This window comes from Coenobita brevimanus, chromosome 23 (assembly GCF_032717465.1).
Source record: "Coenobita brevimanus isolate Jiangsu-jjx chromosome 23, ASM3271746v2, whole genome shotgun sequence".
Taxonomy (NCBI): Eukaryota; Metazoa; Arthropoda; class Malacostraca; order Decapoda; family Coenobitidae; genus Coenobita; species Coenobita brevimanus.
Window position 1 is genome coordinate 52775142 of NC_136976.1, and position 22051 is coordinate 52797192.

The 22051-nt window shown below is 43.4% G+C and overlaps 1 protein-coding gene across 2 annotated transcripts in view; it reads left to right on the forward strand.

Moving 5' to 3' along the window:
* Nucleotides 1-22051, forward strand: part of Galphai (G protein alpha i subunit) — a 307080-nt gene that overhangs the window by 180451 nt on the left and 104578 nt on the right. For both annotated transcript variants that reach the window (XM_080267265.1, XM_080267266.1), the window contains exon 2: nt 16213-16359. In XM_080267265.1, the coding sequence (XP_080123391.1) occupies nt 16239-16359 (121 nt within the window). In that variant the 5' untranslated portion in view covers nt 16213-16238. The remainder of the gene's footprint in view (nt 1-16212; nt 16360-22051) is intronic.

Sequence of the window (22051 nt, forward strand, 5' to 3'; positions counted from 1 at the left end):
TGTCCCCTAAAGCTGCAAACCACATTTATGAGTGTGGGGTAAACTCAGTGAGACTCGAGAATGGACTGATAGTTGTATGCCTAGTCAGCCCAGAATGTGTTGGGAAGCGTGAAATCGAATAAAGAATGTGGAACTGAACATTAATGCACAAGAACACATGGATGAATTTTTTTTTTTTTTTTTTTTTTTTTTTTTTTTGATAAGCAACCATTTTTGTTCCATTTTGTCCCCTAAAATTACGAAACCCAAACGAGTGTGGGGTGGAAATTGGTGTGACGTGAGAAAAGACTGATAGCTGTGTGCTCAGTCTTTCCGAATGTGTTGGGAAGTGCAAAGTTGAACTAAGAATGTGGAACTGAATGATAATTTATGAGAACACGTGGATTTGATAGAGGTTTGAGACAGATAGTAATGCAGTGTCTGGCTCAGCACCGAATATTGAACCGATGGAGGGTACTATGTAGAATCCTACATTTCACATTATTCGACGTATGGCTTGGCTGAATTACATTAGATAAGTGAGGGTTTACTGTATTTGACATGAGAATACTGTACTGATACACAGTGCAGTATCAGTCTCTTGTGCTAGATTGAGAAAGGCTCCTTAATAAGTTAAAGATGCTTTGCTACCCTCCCTGGGGGTAGGGGGGCTTTTCAAGAATACTCCCCCAGTATCCCTGCTTGTCGTAAAAGGCGACGAAAAGGGTTGGTGGAGGGTTAGTGCCCCTCCCCGGAAAACAACTAACTAAAAAAACAAACAAGAAGCCTCGGACAAGGACTGACCAAACGATGATGACCCAGGACCAGACAAAGGACTTGGTAATGGGTACATGGAATGTAAGAGGAGCGAGTGATGAGGTGAAAGAGTGAGAGATTGTCCAGGTGCTTGAGGGTGCGAAAGTGGATGTATGTGGAATAACTGAAACAAAATGGAGAGAAGAAAGTGTGAGAGAATGGGAGTATGGATGGGGTATATGTGCAGGAGTAGGTGAGAATGAGAGGGCAAAGGAAGGAGTATGTATAGTTGTGAGTAAAAGATAGAAGAAGAGCATAAGACAGTATGGATCAGTTGGGTCAAGGATTGTGTGGGTAAAGTTGAAAGTTGGATTACAAATGTGGGCGATTGTGTGTGTGTATGCGCCAACGCATGATCGTGGTAGAAGAGTGAGAGAAGAGTTCTGGACAAATGTAGAAGTGTGCATGGAAAAGTTTGGAAGGAATGAGAGAGTGTTTTTGATTGGTGATATGAATGGTAAAGTTGGGAATGTGAAGGTGGATGGAATAGTTGGTGAGTGGGGTGTGCCTGCTGAGGTAGATGAGAATGGGAGTGTGTTAGTGGACATTTGTGCTGGGAGGGGGTTGGTGATAGCCAATACCCTCTTCAGGCATAAAAGGATCCACAGGTATACATGGCGAGTGATGAGAAGGGTGGGTGGTGAACTGAATGAAAGGAAGTCAGTGATTGATTATGTGTGTGTGGATGAAAGGATGCGAAGATGTGTAATGGATGCAAGAGCTTATAGAGGTTGGGGGAGTGGACTTTCTGACCACTACTTGGTGGTGGCCAGAATTAGGATTCAAGTAAGATGGAGGAATAGAAGAAGGGAAAGACGAGAGGAAGGAGAAGTTGCAAGGAGAGTGGAAAGGTTACAAGAGAATGAGAAAAAGACAGAGTATAAGAGAGAAGTGGAGGAACGATTGGGCAAATATGAATGGGAGCAGATGGGAGACGTGGAAGGTGTGTGTAGGATATTTACAGAAGAAATATGTGCAGCATGTGATGTGGTGTGTGGAAGGAAGAGAAGACAGAGGGGGGTGCAAGGAACAGCGTGGTGGACTGAAGAGGTGAGACAGGCTGTGGCACAAAAGAAGAAAGCATACAATGAATGGATGGGAAATAGGGGTGTGGAAGAATTTGAGAGGCAGAAGAGAGAGTTATATGTAGAAAGAAAGAGAGAGGTGAAAAGATTAGTAAGAGAGAGTAAGAAGAGAGTGGATGAGGAGTTTGAGTGTAAAGTGGAGGGACTGTAAGAAAATGTTTTGGAAAGAGGTGAAAAGAGTAAGACAGGGTGGAAGTGAAGTTAGCAGGGGAGTGAAAGATAAAAATGGTAGATTACTAGTGGAGAAGGGAGAAAAAGTGAGCAGATGGAGAGAACATTTTAAGAAATTGTTGAACATAGAGGATGGAAGCAATGCGAGTATAAGTGGCTGGGGAATGGCTGGGAGAAGGAGGGAGGTGAGAAGAGAGGAAGAAATCAGTAGGATAGAAGTTGTGGAAGCAATGAAGAAACTTAAATCGGAGAAAGCCCCAGGAATTGATGGTGTGTGGTGAAATGCTGAAGCATGGGGGAGAGATAGTAGTAGAATGGATGTGGAAGATGTGCAGATTGGCCTGGGAGGAAGGTAGAGTCCCGGAGGATTGGAAGTCAGGTATAATTATTCCCTTGTACAAAGGAAAAGGGGAAAAAGAAGTGTGTGGTAATCATGTGGGCATTTGTCTTCTTAGTATAATAGGAAAAGTGTATGGTAAGATACTTATTGACAGAGTTAGAGAAAGAACAGAGAAGTTAGTTGGAGAAGAACAGGGAGGCTTTAGGAAGGGAAGAGGTTGTGTAGATCAGATATTCATTCTTAGATCTTTAGTGGAAAAGTTTCTAGAGAAGGGAAAGAAGTTGTATGCGGCTTTCATGGATTTGGAGAACCCATATGACAGGGTGGATAGACAAGGATTGTGGAAAGTGTTAAGAATATATGGAGTAGATGGGAAGTTGTTGAATGCTGTGAAGAGTATGTACGATGGTGCGAAGGCTGCAGTGCGTGTGGATGGTGAACTAAGTGAATTTTTCTCTTTGAAAGTTGGTTTGAAACAGGGATGTGTCATGTCTCCATGGTTGTTCAGTCTGTACATGGATGGGGTAATAAAAGAGGTACAAGGTGGGGTAGTGGATGCTGGAGTGGCCCTGGTGAGAGAGGATAGTGTTTGGAAACTCCCTATACTGTTGTTTGCAGATGAAACTGTGTTGTTGAGTGAAGATGAAGGGGAGCTGCAAGGCTTGGTGGATGAGTTTGGGAGAGTGTGTAAGAAACGGAATCTAAAGGTGAATGTAGGGAAGAGTAAAGTGATGGTCTTTGAGAGAGGTGAAGTCAGTGAATGTACAGCGAGGTTGGATGGTGAGGAATTGGAAAATGTGAGTACGTTTAAGTACTTGGGTAGTGTGATGAGTAAGGATGGAGGTTTGGAGGGTGAAGTGCTTGAAAGGGTACAGCAGGGAAGAAAGGTTGCTGGTTCTTTGAAAGCAGTGATAAGAAACAGGGAAGTGAGCATGGAAGTGAAAAAGTTACTACATGACAGTATTGTGATACCAACTCTAACGTATGGAAGTGAAGCTTGGACGTTGTTGGAAGGACACAAGTCAAGAGTGAGAGCAGTGGAAATGAGTTATTTAAGAGGAGCCTGTGGAGTCACATGGAGAGACAGGCTGATGAATGAGGATATAAAGGAGCATTGTGGTGTGGATGTGGATGTGATAGGAAGCGTTATAAGGAACACACTGAGGTGGTTTGGCCATGTGGAGAGGATGGAGGGTGAAAGACTGACGAAGAGAGTGAATGTGAGTGAGGTGGAGGGGGGAAGAGGGAGGGGGAAGCCGAGGATGAGATGGAGGGATGGGGTGGAGAGGTATATGAGAGAGGGGGGTGTGAGTTGGGAGCAGGGCAGTGAAATGGCGGGGGACAGGGCGACTTGGAGGCGAATTGTTTGTGGCCACCCCAAACGGGATTGAGGCGTCTGGCAATAGATAGATAGTATTCCATGAAACTGGAACTATTCCAGGATACCAAAATCTGCAGCAAAGACATGAAGAAAAACACCAAGTGCTTGTTTGCCAGCTGCATATTTGGTAGACATTACACTCTAGGACAAACAAAGCTTTCCTGACACAAAACCCCGTAATGGAGTTCATCCTCCCACACTTTTCAAACTTAGGCAACACATGCATGATATTCCCTCACCCCAGCCACCTACAAATGTTGCCTGATAAGCAGATGACATTACCATAACAACCACACACCAAATTGGAAAGCCTGTACGGTACTTTGCAACAAGAGTCTTCAGTGTACTTCAGGGAAAGGTCGAGGACAACAGGCTGATGATCACTCGAACCAAATCCACTGCTATGCATATCATCAGAAGCAGTCATGAACACAGATACATCTCTGACATTGCACTTGACAATGTACCTGTATCGCACATGACTTCCAATAAGATCGGTAGAGTGAATACCGTACAATGCTAGATTCACCTTCAATGACCACATAGCCTACAAGACATCAGGAGGCAGTGCATTCCCAGAAGACATCAAGAGGCATTGCACTCACAGATTCAGGGCACTCAAGGCAGTTTACCTACAGGGACAGACCTTGCACAGCAGAAAGAAACACAGCCTTAACTCTACAAACGATATGTCAGATCAGTGATGTTGTATAGGCTACCTCCCCAGCATAGGTTCCCCCCATCCTATCTTACACATACACTACAATACCTTGCAGATCATACACAACATTGCTATATGCATCATCACTGGTTGCACCAGTACCACCCTGAGCTCTCCCTGTGAATTAACACACACCACCCCTGTCATTGTATGACGGATCCACAGAACACAAATAGACATAAAATAGTCATCACAGAAACATTACCAGACCCTTCAATAATGTCCTACTTCCAGACGTTCCAACACTACCAATAAAGAAACACCTTCATGCTTATTTCACAGGCAGTGCTATGCAATACCTTGATCTGGTCATTCATCCATCAGCAGTATCATTAAATAGAGCTGATTGAGTTCACCTCCTAGCTGGGTTTTGTTCAGGACATCACCCAGCCCTCCTCAGTTACCAGCTCTGATTTGGATTGAGTGGAATCATTGAGTAGGCTACATACCGGTATGCCACCACTTGTTGCAAAGGCCCATCCATCATAGCCTAATCCACATAATTGAGCACTGCACAGCACATCAGCACATGCCATACTAAGATGCAGACACAACATCACTGAAGTAGGGAACTTATGGTGAGACCCGACCCTATAGGGACAGTTACTTACCCATGGTTGACCAGTCTTCATGGGCCAGGTGAACCAACAACAACCGGGGAATTTTCCCAGTAATTGAGAGTAATTATTACAATGTTAAATTATCCTCAGTGTTTAAGGGGGGATGTCTGTAATCTGCTGATAATACCCATGCTTCCTGTATATCCAGGAAAAGTATGAACCCTTTGATAATGTACAGTTCTTTATGTTTAATGCCATAAATATACTAAACTGGGTGGATGAAGGTTTAAAATGTATCATACTGATCTTGATTGTTAGATAAGGAACAGCAAACTGTATCACCTTCATCTTACATACCATTGATTTCCATCGTAGTATCTCAACAGTATTTTTATGGGAAGTTTGGAAGTTGAGTTAGTGAGATGAGACATTAAGTCTTGCTCTGGTTATTCTCCATGGAGAGAACCAAGACTTAAGCCAGCTGTGTTTGTTCTGTGTTATCCATGCACTGATGCCACTCTGTTAAATTTCAAGTGAGTACTGACAGCTTGCCATGTAAATCCTGTGTAATATGTTGGTAGCTAGCCACAGAACAGTACAGTTTCTAAAAAGTATGAACTAAAACACTACCGAGTAGGTACATAAGCTACAGTAGTACATTGATGAAAGATTGCATGCTCCCATCATTGACAGTCTCAGGGAAACAGATAATATCAGTACCGTGGACTGTATTGGCCTTTAGTTTCTACCTGTATTTGAGTCTTTCCAGGGGTCTGGTAATGCTCCTACTCCGTGTGCATGTGTGAAGGGGGGGATACTCATCCAGGTAGATATAAAGGCAGTCTAATCACGTTAGTCGTTTAATAGTATACAGTATACAGTATAGGTAGCCTAATAATAATCTATCTATCTATCTATTGCCAGACGCCTCAATCCCGTTTGGGGTGGCCACAAACAAATCGCCTCCAAGTCGCCCTGTCCCCCGCCATTTCACTGCCCTGCTCCCAACTCACACCCCCCTCTCTCATATACCTCTCCACCCCATCCCTCCATCTCATCCTCGGCCTCCCCCTCCCTCTTCCCTCCTCCACCTCACTCACATACACTCTCTTCGTCAGTCTTTCACCCTCCATCCTCTCCACATGGCCAAACCACCTCAGTGTGTTCCTCATAACGCTTCCTATCACATCCACATCCACACCACAACGCACCTTTATATCCTCATTCGTCAGCCTGTCTCTCCACGTGACTCCACAGGCTCCTCTTAAATAACTCATTTCCACTGCTCTCACTCTTGACTTGTGTCCTTCCAACAATGTCCAAGCTTCACTTCCGTACGTTAGAGTTGGTATCACAATACTGTCATGTAGTAACTTTTTCACTTCCATGCTCACTTCCCTGTTTCTTATCACTGCTTTCAAAGAACCAGCAACCTTTCTTCCCTGCTGTACCCTTTCAAGCACTTCACCCTCCAAACCTCCATCCTTACTCATCACACTACCCAAATACTTAAACGTACTCACATTTTCCAATTCCTCACCATCCAACCTCGCTGTACATTCACTAACTTCACCTCTCTCAAAGACCATCACTTTACTCTTCCCTACATTCACCTTTAGGTTCCGTTTCTTACACACTCTCTCAAACTCATCCACCAAGCCTTGCAGCTCCCCTTCGTCTTCACTCAACAACACAGTATCATCTGCAAACAAGAGTACAGGGAGTTTCCAAACACTATCCTCTCTCACCAGGGCCACTCCAGCATCCACTACCCTACCTTGTACCTCTTTTATTACCCCATCCATGTACAGATTGAACAACCATGGAGACATGACACATCCCTGTTTCAAACCAACTTTCAAAGAGAAAAAATAACTTAGTTCACCATCCACACACACTGCAGCCTTCGCACCATCGTACATACTCTTCACAGCATTCAACAACTTCCCATCTACTCCATATATTCTTAACACTTTCCACAATCCTTTTCTATCCACCCTGTCATATGCTTTCTCCAAATCCATGAAAGCCGCATACAACTTCTTTCCCTTCTCTAGAAACTTTTCCACTAAAGATCTAAGAATGAATATCTGATCTACACAACCTCTTCCCTTCCTAAAGCCTCCCTGTTCTTCTCCAACTAACTTCTCTGTTCCTTCTCTAACTCTGTCTATAAGTATCCTACCATACACTTTTCCTATTATACTAAGAAGACAAATGCCCCTATGATTACCACACACTTCTTTTTCCCTTTTTCCTTTGTGCAAGGGAATAATTATACCTGACTTCCAATCCTCCAGGACTCTACCTTCCTCCCAGGCCAATCTGCACATCTTCCGCATCCATTCTACTACTATCTCTCCCCCATGCTTCAGCATTTCACCACACACTCCATCAATTCCTGGGGCTTTCCCCAATTTAACTTTCTTCATTGCTTCCGCAACTTCTATCCTACTGATTTCTTCCTGTCTTCTCACCTCCCTCCTTCTCCCAGCCATTCCCCAGCCACTTATACTCGCATTACTTCCATCCTGTATGTTCAACAATTCCTTAAAATGTTCTCTCCATCTGCTCACTTTTTCTCCCTTCTCCACTAGTAATCTACCATTTTTATCTTTCACTCCCCTGCTAACTTCACTTCCACCCTGTCTTACTCTTTTCACTTCTCTCCAGAACATTTTCTTACAGTCCCTCCACTTTACACTCAAATTCCTTCCAAATTCCTCATCCACTCTCTTCTTACTCTCTCTTACTAATCTTTTCACCTCTCTCTTCCTTTCCACATATAACTCTCTCTTCCACCTCTCAACTTCTTCCACACCCCTATTTCTCATCCATTCATTGTATGCTTTCTTCTTTTGTGCCACAGCCTGTTTCACCTCTTCAGTCCACCACGCTGTTCCTTGCACCCCCCTCCGTCTTCTCTTCCTTCCACACACCACATCACATGCTGCACATATTTCTTCTGTAAATATCTTACACACACCTTCCACGTCTCCCATCTGCTCCCATTCATATTTGCCCAATCGTTCCTCCACTTCTCTCTTATACTCTGCCTTTTTCTCATCCTCTTGTAACCTTTCCACTCTCCTTTCAACTACTCCTTCCTCTCGTCTTTCCCTTCTTCTATTCCTCCATCTTACTTGCATCCTAATTCTGGCCACCACCAAGTAGTGGTCAGAAAGTCCACTCCCCCAACCTCTCTACACTCTTGCATCCTTTACACATCTTCGCATCCTTTCATCCACACACACATAATCAGTCATTGCCTTCCTTTCATTCAGTTCACCACCCACCCTTCTCATCACTCGCCATGTATACCTGTGGATCATTTTATGCCTGAAGAGGGTATTGGCTATCACCAACCCCCTCCCAGCACAAATGTCCACTAACGCACTCCCATTCTCATCTATCTCAGCAGGCACACCCCACTCACCAACTATTCCATCCACCTTCACATTCCCAACTTTACCATTCATATCACCAATCAAAAACACTCTCTCATTCCTTCCAAACTTTTCCATGCACACTTCCACATTTGTCCAGAACTCTTCTCTCACTCTTTTAGCACGATCTTGCGTTGGCGCATACACACACACAATTGCCCACATTTGTATTCCAACTTTCAACTTTTAATCTGGTCTTTTGTTTCTCAAAAGCACCAGCTTATCCAAAGAAATTCACTGGCACTCAACACTCATTTGCACTTTCACAGTTATGAGAAATGTGCTGTCACTCATATATAATACTATATATACTTCAGCAGCAAAAAAAGTGACGGCACTTAAACCACATAATTGTCCATCACAACACCTCGTCCCAATACTGATCTCTTGAAATGAGAGAGGCTTCGAGCTGCCCATTAAATGATTCATCAGAAATTAGATGCCTCATGAATAATGGCAATTTTGAAAATAATGTAGGGGCTGTATAGGAGAAGGACCAATCAGAGACAGTTGGCTGATGAACAACTGCATGCTCATCAAAGTGTAAGGAATCGTCTTCACTTTTTAACATCACATCTGTGCATGCCAAGTGAAATTTTAACAATTCAGCAAGATACTTTGGTTCACCAAATTTTAGAACCCTGAAAGCTGTAAGACACAGTTTAAAGTCAATTCTAGACTTTACTGGCAACCGCTGCAGCTCAATTAGATACAGTATAGGGTGATCGGGGTCCTTGGAGGGAGACCAAAGGTTAACCTTGTTGCTCTGTTCATACAATGTAGACTGATTATAAGTATAGACAGATTAAACCGTCTTTAGTAGATTATTTGGGAGACCAGTCCATAACGAATTACAATAATTGACACGAGACAAGACCATAGCATGGACTGGTGTTAAGAGGCAACATCTAATCAGAAACAGTCTCAGAGTACTGTACTGTACAGTTTTCTGATTTGCAGATTACAGCCTCTGACAACTTAATATGTTCCGTTCTTTATATTTTAGTTTTGAATTAATGTATTCACCCAAGTTTTGCACAAAACTGGGTGGATGAAGTTGTGACTCACTGAGCTTTGGAATCGGGACATTATTAGCTTCACCACCCCTCCTGTCTCATCAAATAATGATTTCTGTTTTATAATAATTTAACTCGTGTTCTCTTTGCCATCCAGGTATTAATATCAGTCATCAGGGATTTCAATTTATTCTTCGTATCGTCAGTATCTGCCATCTTAACATAAAGCCGAGTGTCATAAGCTTAAACATGATAGGGCACATTGTTTGCATCAAGTATAGAGACAGTATACTACTCATACAAACAGTGAATAGAACTGGACCTAAAACAAATCCTTGAGGAACTCAAACAGAGGGGGAGCTGAGCATGAGTAAGCATTGTCCTCAATTACTCAGAGATCTGTCAGACAGATGTGAAAAGGAGCAAAAGAGCTTCATCACAGTCATCATAAAATGCAGGTTTTTTGCAGTAGCTCATGATATGTATTGAAAGCCACAGACGGATATAACAGAACCAAGAGATAGGACAACCCACAGCAGGTGCTCAGAACCAAATCATCGTGACTGTCAGTGCAGTTTCAGTTGAGTAGTACTATATTACCTACATTCTGACTGAATGGGAGGAGCAAACTCATGTTTTGTTCCAGAAATGGCACAAGTTGATCTAGTATATGTAGCCCATGCAGTTATCTTGGACAAATATGACAAGTTGGAGACTGGACTATAGTTTAAAACATTCGCAGCAATGAGACCAGGCTTCTTAAGTAGGGGCTGGAGTAAGGCACATTTCTTCAGACTACACAAAGTTGTGCTTTAAGAAGGACCAGTATCTGTTTACTGTTTTATAGATAATGTCTGCTGCTTGTTTGTACACATCTGGCAACTGTAACATATTGAATGGTTCAAGTAGGTAATATACTTTATTAACTATTGCCAAACTGATGACCACACAGAAGGCACCATGAAGGCCTGCACGGGCCAGGCTGCAAGCCTCATGTGAGGTACAGTTTATATTGGTTATAAAGCAGTGACTCAAGGGAGGTAAACTACCTTACAAAAGATCAGCCCAGCAGGAGTTAAGATCTCTAATATAACATTTAACTTTGTTTAGATCTAGTAGATGAAGTGAAAACATGTGGCCACTTGTACTTTGTGACTAGAATTCATCTGAGATTCTTCACTGAAAAAGCATTGTCTGATTCATTTCCTGTGTGAGATATCTTGATTATGAAGAATGAAACAAAATCAGAAGCCAGTTGGGCATCAGATATCATGCACTCACTTGATGTAGTGCTGCCTACTTCTTCCTTCAATTTATCAGTCTTTTTCTGTGTCTGCCCTCGTCTTTTCCTGTTTCTCCCATCTTTCCTGTCACTTTATTAGTCTTCTTTCCCTTTCAGGGGACTTTACATTGAGTGACAAGTCAAGTCATTTCCAGTAAGCCAGGAAACCATTTACAATGCAGGGTCCAAACCATAAAACCAGCCTATATGTGGTCCCTACGTGTCGGCAAGTGCGTTGGTGGAGGGTTAATGCCCCTCCCCATAAAACAACTAACTCAAAGCCAAATGGCCACTCTTCGTGGGTGGGATTGTGGCATCTGGGTATAGATAGGTATAGAAGCTGGTTAATTAGTTATACAGCACCGTACCCTCAATTATCCGTTGTAGTTGAGCCAATCCCTATGCTGAGTAAGTACCCCCCATCGGCTCAACATTTGGCGTCGAGCCAGATACTGTATTGTGTTACTGTCCGTCTCGACCCTCTTTCTGGGAAACTTTCCTCTGAGTAAAAGATGAAAACTTAGCACAATACAATTTTTATTCAGTACAGTAATACTGTACAGTACAATCCCAGTTAACCAGGAAGCTTGGGGAATTTACCTTCTCGGTTACTTATTATTTCCATACATCTGGTATACTGTACTGTATACAGTACCATGCTCTTAAACAGTACGTAGGCTATATTATTGCCGTAGTGTATATATGATACCGGTACCATTCATATTCGGGGCCAAACAAACATTTCCATTTGAAACATAGCCTTCTCTCAAACACCCCATAGACGAAACACATCATTGCGGTGTCTTGCAGTAGTGCAAAATGCACATGGTAAGTTTATTTTGTTATACATTATTCATTACTTTATTCATTAAACATGGAAAAATAAACTAAAGAAGTAAATCTTTAGCATTTATTGGTGAATTGATGATTTAGAAAGAAGTGCTGTACGGTTGAATTATAATGACTCTCATGCTTACAGTTGTGCATATGGCTGCAGCCCACCAGTTTAATCCTTACCTGACCACCATCACTCTACCTGTCACTCGCCACTAGGCTGGTTTGCAGATCTATCTATCTATCTATAGCCCGACGCCCTAATCCCGCAAAGGGTGGCTGCAGACAAAACGCCTCCAAGTCACTCTGTCACCCACCATTTGACTCCCCTCCCCCCAACTCACCCCCCCTCCCTCATATACCTCTCAACTCCATCCCTCCACCTCATCCTCGGTCTACCCCTCCCTCTCCCTCCCTCCACCTCACCCACATACACCCTCTTAGTCAGTCTTTCACTCTCCATCCTCTCCACATGTCCAAACCACCTCAGTGTATTGCAGATAATAGCTACAATAAATATGCACTCAGCCAAAGTCACCCTTGTCCCCTGTACTTCACTGTATATTGCCAAATGACCCTAAGTACCTTGGCAGCATACTAATGTTATAACAGTGTGCCGTAATGTAAGCAATAACTCTGGCTACCAACACAGATGCAGAGTTTATCTGTGTACAGTAGAAGTCCAATTTTTCGGCATCTATGGGACCAGGCTAGTGCCGAAAAATCAAAATTGCCGAATTATCAAAAACCCTACCCACTCAAAACCTTATATGTTTCGGTGAACACTATCACCACTACTCATATCATTACAAATGTGTTTGGAGAGAGTACTGTATACTGTTTGCTACTCTACAATACAGTAATCCCTCTAATATCCGGACGCCCAATAACCGAACATCCCCACTAACCGAACCTTATCGTCCTGGGATCAAACATTCCCAAAATGGTCCGAAAATCCAAAAAAATTGGAAAAAAAAATCGATTTTTTGCCGTCCGTAATTTGAACTTGCCGCGCGCGCCGCGTGAGAGCATTGTTTTGGTTCGTCATTCCTCCGACGTCCGATAGAGCGCCGCTGCATCCTCCCCACTTCCCGCCTGTCTCTCACCGCGACAAGACCTACGCTCTTCGTCATGGCTGCCCACGTGCTCGCTTTTGTGGTGGTGCCGTACTTGCTGCAAGGCCTCCTGCTGCTCTCTGCCCTACTCTTAGTGTGTGTGATGATGGCCCCGCCTCCTGAGAAAAGGAAGAGAGTGGTGTTGACTCTGGAGAAGAAACGGGAGATATTGGAGAAGGTTGATGCGGGTTGGTCTTCCTCTCGCATTCTCCGCGAGTTCAACCTGGCCTGGTCGACTTTGTTTGATATCAAGCGTTCCCGAGACAAGCTCATGCAGTACACGGCTGACTTCTCGTCGAGAAGCAAACGCAACGTGGAGAGGAAGGTTATGTTTACTCCCAAGTATGCAGAGATCGACCGCTCCACATTGATTTGGTATCGACAGCAACGTGCAGCTGGTGTGATGGTACGTGGAACGGAGCTGAAGGCTGCTGCTGAGAAGTTTGCAAGGCTTCACGACGCCCTAGACTTCAAGGCATCCGAGGGTTGGCTCTTCGCGTTCAAGTTGCGACATGGCCTTACTAACCGTAAAGCACATGGCGAAGCATTGGACGCTAACGAGGATGGAGTGGACGAGTTTCGGCACAAGGTGAAAGGCTTGATCGACAGGGAGGGCCTCACTCTCGGTCAAGTCTATAACGCTGACGAAACTGGCCTATTCTATCGCTCGGTGCCAACGAACACTCTCGCCGATGAGACGGAGAAGCGTGTACCTGGCCGCAAGCTTTCTAAGGAACGGATATCTGCTTTGTGTTGTGCCAATGCTAACGGCATGCACCGGCTTAAGCCCGTTATTGTTGGCCGTGCAAAGCAGCCTCGGTGCCTTCGTGGGGTGATGGATGTCCTTCCTGTCGTATGGTACCATTCTTTGAAAGCATGGTTCACAGCTGTGATTTTCAAAGACTGGTTTCACCATCACTTCGTCCAAGGAGGTCATACATTACCAGACGAAGACACTGGGAATTCCTCGCGACCAGGTAAAGGCTCTCCTTCTCCTCGACAATGCACCTGCCCACCCGTGCGACAAGGACTTGGTTGCTGAGAATGGCCGTATTAGGTGCATGTTTCTGCCACCTAATACGACTGCTCTCATTCAACCAATGGACCAAGGAGTGATCGTGGCAACAAAGCGCCTGTACCGTCGGAAGTTCCTGGACGAGGTGATGGTGGTTCTCGAGGACGAGGACGAGCGCAGGGAAGGACGTGACACTCGAGGCAAGCGGACTTTGGAAAACCTTCGCCGCTACAACATCAAGTCTGCGCTGTACAACTGGGCTAGTGCATGGAAGGAAGTCCCTGTGAAAACTCTTGAAAATGGTTGGTCTCGTCTGCTTCTCGGAACAGATGTGGAGTACGATTTCCTAGGGTTTGACGTGGATGACTTCCATGCACGGCTGCGTACGCACGGCGACGATGTTGATGTGGACGATGTTCGTGAGTGGTTGGACGACGACGAGGGCGATCCTGGGTATCAGACGTTGTCTGATATCGAGATCGCGTCTTCGGTTGCTGGTGTCAGTCCCGAACTTGAAGATTCCGACGACGAAGGCGATGATGATGCAGACTCCGCCCAGCAGGACACTACTCCAGCCATCCCCAAGCTGAGCGCACTCTGGGAACATCTAGAGTTCGTCCTAGACTACCTGGAACACCCGGACTGCGACAGGGAGATGGGGCCCTTGGGACTCGTGGAGGAAGTGCGTGCTTTCCGGCAGCGCATCATCAATCGCCAGAATCGTCGGTCCTTGCGTCAGTCAACGATTGACAGTTTTTTCAGGCCCGTGACCCCCGCTGTGCCAAGCCCTGGTTCCACTCCGTTGCCTCCCCAAGACAGGCCCTCATGCTCCGAGCCACAGCCCAGCACATCAGCTACAGTGGAGTCACCGCTCGACGTGAGTTTGCGGCTGTCTTCAGAGTCTTCTGTAGTCGGTACGCCATCACCACTACCCACCGATGCACCCCTTGGACGCCTGCCAGTGATACTCTCGGGCTCTGACAGTGAATAAACAGCAAGAACTTCTCCACTAGACCACACGGGAATTTTGAGTGTTGTGCAGTGAAAAAAACGGTGTGTTGTGTTAAGGTTTTCAAGTTGGGAGAAAAGACTAAGTAGAAAAGAAATTTAACGTAACTAACCTTCTTTGTTTTGGCTTTGGAAACTTAAAAAACTTGGGAAAAGTTAATGTGCAACACTTAAATTTAATGGAACATTATTTGGACTAAAGTGAACACTGTGAAAAGAACGGACTTCTGTGTGTTAGTGACTAAGTTCAGTGCAAGACTTCAGGAAGAGTGTAGTGCAAGTGCTTCAGGAAATCGTTCTTACTGTCAGAGTCCGAGAGGAGGCGGTTATTCATCGAGGTGGCCAGGGACTTGCTGTAAGTAGCCAAAATGTTTCATGTTGTACTATTTTCCATACTATATTTACCAGAATGTTTCATATTGTATTTTTCCCATACTATACTTACCAGAAAGTGTCATACTGTACTTCTTTCCATACTAAACTTACCTCATGCATGTGCAGTAGGAATGTGTTTTTCAGAGTTCGGTTAGGTTCGGTTAGGTTAGGTTCGGTTAGAGTCCATAAGTACCAGAATGTTTATTAATGTATGAACATACTTCTAAACCCACATTTTATGTGTCTATTGCATTTATTTCAGTCATTTATGTGCCTTATTGGTGTGATTTGGGTGTTAAATAGGTGCTATGCATGTCCGGAGGGAGTTGTATAGGTGTTTCTCTGTGTTAGGGTCCGTAAGTACAAGTCCATAAGCTGGGGCCCAATATCCGGACAAAACCAATATCCGAACCTACCGATGGCTCTATTGATCCGGATATTGGAGTGATTACTGTACTGTAATGAATACAGTACTATACATGAATATGAAAAATAAAGAAATTAGTGAACATACTGTATATAAATGTAATGGTACAGTAGGCCTACAAGTTCACATGCACTTACCTAAACTTATAGTAGGTTCCATATTTACATATGTACAACAGAAGGGGTTGATTGGAGTCTGCTACTGCTGGAAGAAGTCCCCAGCAGTAGAGGGTCCTCATGGAGAATTTCAAGACTGACGAAAAAAATCGGAAAATCTGCCGAACAATCAGAGATTTTCGTAAATGGGACTATTTCTCAAAACTGCCGAAATGTCAGATTTGCCGGGGAATTAGATGCCGAAGAATTGGACTTTTACTGTATGCTACAATACCTACTAGGTGTTGTAATCCTTGTAATGGTGTATTGAAATTCTGTGTATGTCAAGTGGGGTTGGTGGAGGATTAGTGCCCCTCCCTGTAAAACAATTAACTCTAAGCCCTTGGCCACCCCGTTTGGGATACATGGCGTCTGGCAATGAATGAATGAATATTTGCAAGGTATATATTATGGAAATGCAAAGATGTTAATTTTTTTTTAATGTAATTTTTTTTTTTTTTTTTAAGAGAAGTTTTTGTTTTTCAGGGGTGGGCCCTCACACATAAGCAGCCATGGGGTGTGCAATGAGTAATGCTGCTGATAAAGAAGCAGCAGAAAGAAGCAAAAAAATTGACAAAGACTTAAGACTAGCAGGAGAAAGGGCGGCAAGGGAAGTAAAGCTGCTATTGCTAGGTAAGTGTGCTGGATGTTGTTAAGAATGTCATAAAAGTAAGAATGACTTCTTGGTTATTTTCCATTACTGTATAGTCATGTTAGAGTGTTATTAGTGGCTGTTAAATATGTTTTCAGTATAGTATGAGGTATTTATTTGTGTCAGTGGCCAGTGGCACTGTTGGTTGTCAGCACTATACTGGTACAAGCAAACCGAGGGTTTTTAAAGGAATTGATTCCTAAAAGAACCCAGTAAGCCATATTTACACAGAGCAAAATGTGCTATCTCTTGCGTTAATGGGGATGTGTGTTCAGATGCACCCCCACCACCATCACCACTATCATTCCTTGTATGCTGAATAATTCAAAGCTATAAATGTCGTCTTAATATACAGTAATAAAGCTCTGCTGTACTGCTAATATAAATGCAGTCACTGCCTGCCTAACTTGGGAATATTTTACCCTGAAGCTCCCGCTTTACGAAAATTCCGCATTGTAGAGCCATATGTTTACATGTTTCACGGTACCCAAGCCAGCCTCAGGTTCACCTTTTGGGACAATTTTTTTTTTTTTTTTCCCAGGACATTAACCTAACCTAATAAAGACTTCATTACATACAAACACTAGAAGATTCCTCTCCTGGAATGGAAGAGGTCGTGGGCTTGCTGGGGGGAACTGGAGTGGAGTTCCGTGGCCAAAAAAAGAACAAAGATCACACAGAGCACGTATGCAGCCAGACAAAGGGGAAAGGGTAGACTCAACTGGGACAGGAATGCTCAGTGGACCGTGACGACACCCCGCACAGACACGTGACAGCCATACGTCATTGATGCAACCACGCTGTGACTATCACTGGTCGAGTTATGCCTGTTCGCACCATGTTATGACCCTATTTTTCTGCATTATGACTCACCATCCACTCACTCGATGTAGTGCTGCTGTTGGGTGTCTGCCCTTTCCTCTCCTCTATCCTTCTTTCCTTACATCCTCTTCTGTCTTTCTTTCCTTCATTCTTTCCTTGTCCTTCTGCCTACGGGTGACTTTACACTCCCTCTTCTGTCTTTCTTTCCTTCATTTTTTCCTCTTCCTTCTGCCTGTGGGTGACTCTACACTGAGTGACAAGCCAAATGGTTTCCTGAAAACCAGGAAACCATTTACTATGCTGGGTGGTAACCATATAGCCAAATTTTGGCGCCTGGTGGTTTAGTGGGTAATTATTGCTCTCCTATCGGATTGAGCCGGTGAAGGTTTATATCCAGGGGGTGGTTGGGGTTGATTGCTCATGTAATCCCACTCAGGGATGAGTGAGGCTGGTCACTCTCATCTTTAATGTCGGGACCAACTCCCAAGCCCCGGGCTCCTACGCTCCTCATGGGGCAATGTAGGATTGGATGATGGATGGATGGATGACTGAACAATAATTTGGGGCCTCTTGATGCGTTATCTTTATCATTGCAGCGTAGTACAGTTTTCAAAAAAATGGGCAGCTTCCTCCACCCAAGTTATGTTTATCATTTTCACGTTGTGATAATCTTTTTGGGCTTAAATTTAGCCTTCCATGTTATGTGAGTTTCACACACTAGGATCGCCTTTTGTTCGAGTGGTGACTATTCTGCTTTCAACACTCGCAGTACTCTATGGTCCAGGCCACTCGGCTGCATTGAACAAGGTTACTGACAGTTAACAGTAGCTGCCTCCAACAAGTTTTGAAGACACTTTCAAAGTATAGTCAGTTATCTGATGCTTTATACGGCAACCAGTATATTATAACACTCTGCCATTAATGCACAGTATACATTTCTGCATTTGTATTTTCATCCTTAGTACCTAATTCATCCAAAGTGACTTGTACAAAAATAATTCAGAGCCCATCTGTCTTCTCCAGTTTTCATTCCATCTTTCCAATTTGTTCTTAGTGTTCCACTCTTCATATCTCATCAATGTGTCACGTATCCTTGTCTGGAAAAAACATCTGTCTATAGCCAGATGCCATAATCCTGCAAGGGGTGGCCACAAACAAATTGGCTCCATGTCACCCTTTCCTCTACGATTTTGCTGCCCTCCCCCCAGCTTACACCCTCCTCTCTCATATACATCTCTACTCCATCCCTCCATCTCATCCTCGGTCTCTCCCTCCCTCTCTCCCTGTCCACCTCACTCACATTCACTCTTAGTTTGCCTTATTCTCCATCTTCTCCACATGGCCAAACTACCTCAGTGTATTTTTCCTTATGCTTTCTGTAACCTTCGCTTCCTCATTTGTCTGTCTGTTTTGTCATTTAACTCCACATTTCCCCTGCTCTCGCTTGACTTGTGTCCTTGCAGCAGGGTCCAAGCTTCACTTCCATACATCAGAGTAGAGACCACAATACTGTCATGCAGCAACTTTTTTACATCCATGGACACTTCCCTATTTCTTATCACTGCTTTCAATGAACCATCAACTTTTCTTCCCTGCTGTACCCCTTCAAGCACTTCATCCTCTAAACTTCCATCCATACTCATCACACTACCCAAATACATAAATATGCTCACATTTTCCATTTCCTGACTATCCAGTCTCACTACATTCAGTGACTTCATTTTCCTTGAGGACAACAGCTTTACACCTCCCCACTTTCAGCTTTAGATTCCATTTCTTACATACTCTCCCAAACCCATTCACCAAGCCTTGCAATTCCCCTTCATCTTTACTTAACAGTACAGTGCAATGTGCAACGACAGATCAGGAAGTCTCCAAATACTGCCTTCTCTTATGAGGGCTGCTCCAACATCCACTGCCTGATCTTGTTTGTTTGTTTTTTTAACTCCATCCTTGTACTGATTGAACAGTAATGAAGACGTGACACATCCCTGTTTCAAACAACATTCAGATAGAAGAATTCACTCAGTTCACCATCCACATGCACTGCAGCTCTAGCGCCCTCATACTTACCATTCATGGGATATAACAGCTTCCCATTTACTCTCAATATTTTTGGTTTCCACATTTCTTGTCTGTCCATTCTGTGATATGCTTTCCCCAAATCCATGAAGGCAGCTTACAATTTCTTTCCCGTTTCTAGAAACTTTTCCATGAAACACCTTAGGATGAATATTCGATCTATACAACTTCTTCCCTTGCTGATACTTCCCCGCTCTTCTCCAACTATTTCCTCTGTTACTTCCCTAATTCCATCAGTAAGTATTCTTCCATATACTTTTCCCATTTTGCTAAGAAGACAAATACCACAATGATTACCACGCACTTCTTTTTTCTCTTTTCCATTGTACAGGGGAATTATTATACCTGACTGCCAATCCTCCGGGACTCCACCTTCCTCCCTGGCCAGTCTGTGTGTCTTCCATATCCATTCTACTACTGTCTCTTCCCATGCTTCAGCATTTCACCACACACTCCGTCAATTTGTGGGGCTTTCCCCATTTTTACTTTCTTCATTGCTTCCTCTACTTCCATCCCACTGTTCTGAGCTCTGTCCCCCTTCACATCTCCATCCTTCTCCCAGCCATTCCCCAGCCACTTATACTCACATTATTTTCATTCTCATTGATTAACAGTTCCTTAAAGTGTTCTTTCCATGTTCTTGCCTTTTTTCCTCTCAGCCAGCAATCTGCCATATTGTCCCTTACTTTCCAACTACCAGTACTTTCTTTATCACCCTGTAACCAAAGAATACAGATAGTGAGAGTCACACATCCCCAGTTCAGCAAGCAACAGATGAGTGTAGTGTAACACAGAACTTATGAGGCAGACTATTCATGGTATCCATTAGAGATATACCAATGTATCGTTATCGGCAGTATCGGCCCTTTTTTAGAGTATAGGAATCGGTTTCGACTGATTTTCTGCCAATACTTAAAAGGAATTTAGAGCTTAGCATATCATTCAATCAATCAATCAATCAATCAATCAATCAATCAGTCATTTCCTGTGGCACCCTCGGGGATGCATAGGGCCTCGATGAACTCACACCACCACATCCTATCTTGTGCTAACTCCTCAAGATCTCCCCAACACTCATCTCCAGCTTCCCGTCTCATTGTCCTCACCCACGTCTCTTTTGGCCTTCCTCTACCTCTCCTACCAAGTGCCACCCACCCTGGTGTACCTCGTACTATTCCCTGTCTCCTATACACATGTCCTAGCCACTTCCATCGTGAGAACCTAACATATTCATCGACCGGCTGCACTCCCGTTATTTCTCTAATTCTACTATTTGGTATCCTTTCCCACCACTTAACTCCTAATATTCTTCTAAGTGCTTTGTTTTCAAACATCAAGAATTTATTTTCCATAGTCACTTTGCTGTACCAAGACTCGTGTCCATAAATTAAGATACTCCTAACCATTACCTTGTAAAGTTTGATTTTTGTATGCACAGAAAAATTGTTATTATTCCAAATATTTTTAAGCATTCCCATTGCCTGATTAGCCTTCTTTAACCTTTCCTCGAATTCAAAGTTCAAAGAACCATCCTTGGCTAAATAAGTACCTAAATATTTAAACCTATCAACTTGCTTTACAACCATACCTCCAATTACACATTCCTGCGCATTTTCCATATTCATATTGATTATTTCAGTTTTTCCACAATTAATAACCAAACCCACCTTGCGACCTTCACTCACCAAACAGTCTAACACTCTCTGCATCTCTTCTGGCCCATCACAAATCAAAACTATATCATCTGCATAATCTAAATCCAAAAGTTTCCTGTTCTCTCCCCAAAGTATACCTGCACCGGTTTCTGTTCCAACACGTTTCATAATGTAATCAATGACCAATATAAATAGTAAAGGCGATAGAACACCACCTTGAATTACTCCGGACTTGACTTCAAACGAATCACTCAGACAACCATCAACCATCACTTTACAAAATGTGTCCTCATGCGTGTTCATAATGACCCCCACAAACTCCTCTGGTATTCCATAATGTCTCATGATCTTCCCCATAGTCTCTCTTGAAACTCTATCAAAAGCCTTTTCAAAATCAACAAAACAAAGACTTAACGGTACTCTCATTTCATTAACTTGCTGCATCAAATGCCTAACTATAAAGATCTGATCATTGCAACCACGTCCCTTTCTAAAACCAGCCTGTTCATCCCTCAGAATACCCTCAACCACCGGCTCCAACCTATTTAACAACACTCTACTGAAAACTTTCAAAGCTATCGGTGACAAAGAGATTCCCCTCCAATCACCACATTCACTCAGGTCTCCCTTCTTTGGAACTTTAACAATTACACCATTCTTCCAAACTGATGGTAGTAACCCCGTCACCCATATCTTATTGAATAGCTTGGTCAAGATCATTATTAATCTATCCCCCTCCACTTTAAACATTTCCGGAAATAAACCATCCTCCCCTGGTGCCTTATTATTCTTTAACTGTTTTACTGCTTTCTCCACTTCTGCAAGCCTCAACTCTCCTGTTTCTATATTTAAATCTTCCTGAGCAGACGGTATATCCTCTTCTGGTGGTATTGGTCTATTAAGAACTGTCTCAAAATGCTCTTTCCATCTATTTTTAATATCTCCATCTTTGGTCAATAAATTTCCTTCCCCGTCTCTAACTGGTATTTCCTTGCTTTTACCTGCATTACCACTCAGTTCTCTAATCGATTCATATGCTATTCTTTGACTCTGTCCATCATTTTTGTTTATTAAGATTTCAGTCTCTGCAACCTTTTCATCCACACATCTTCTT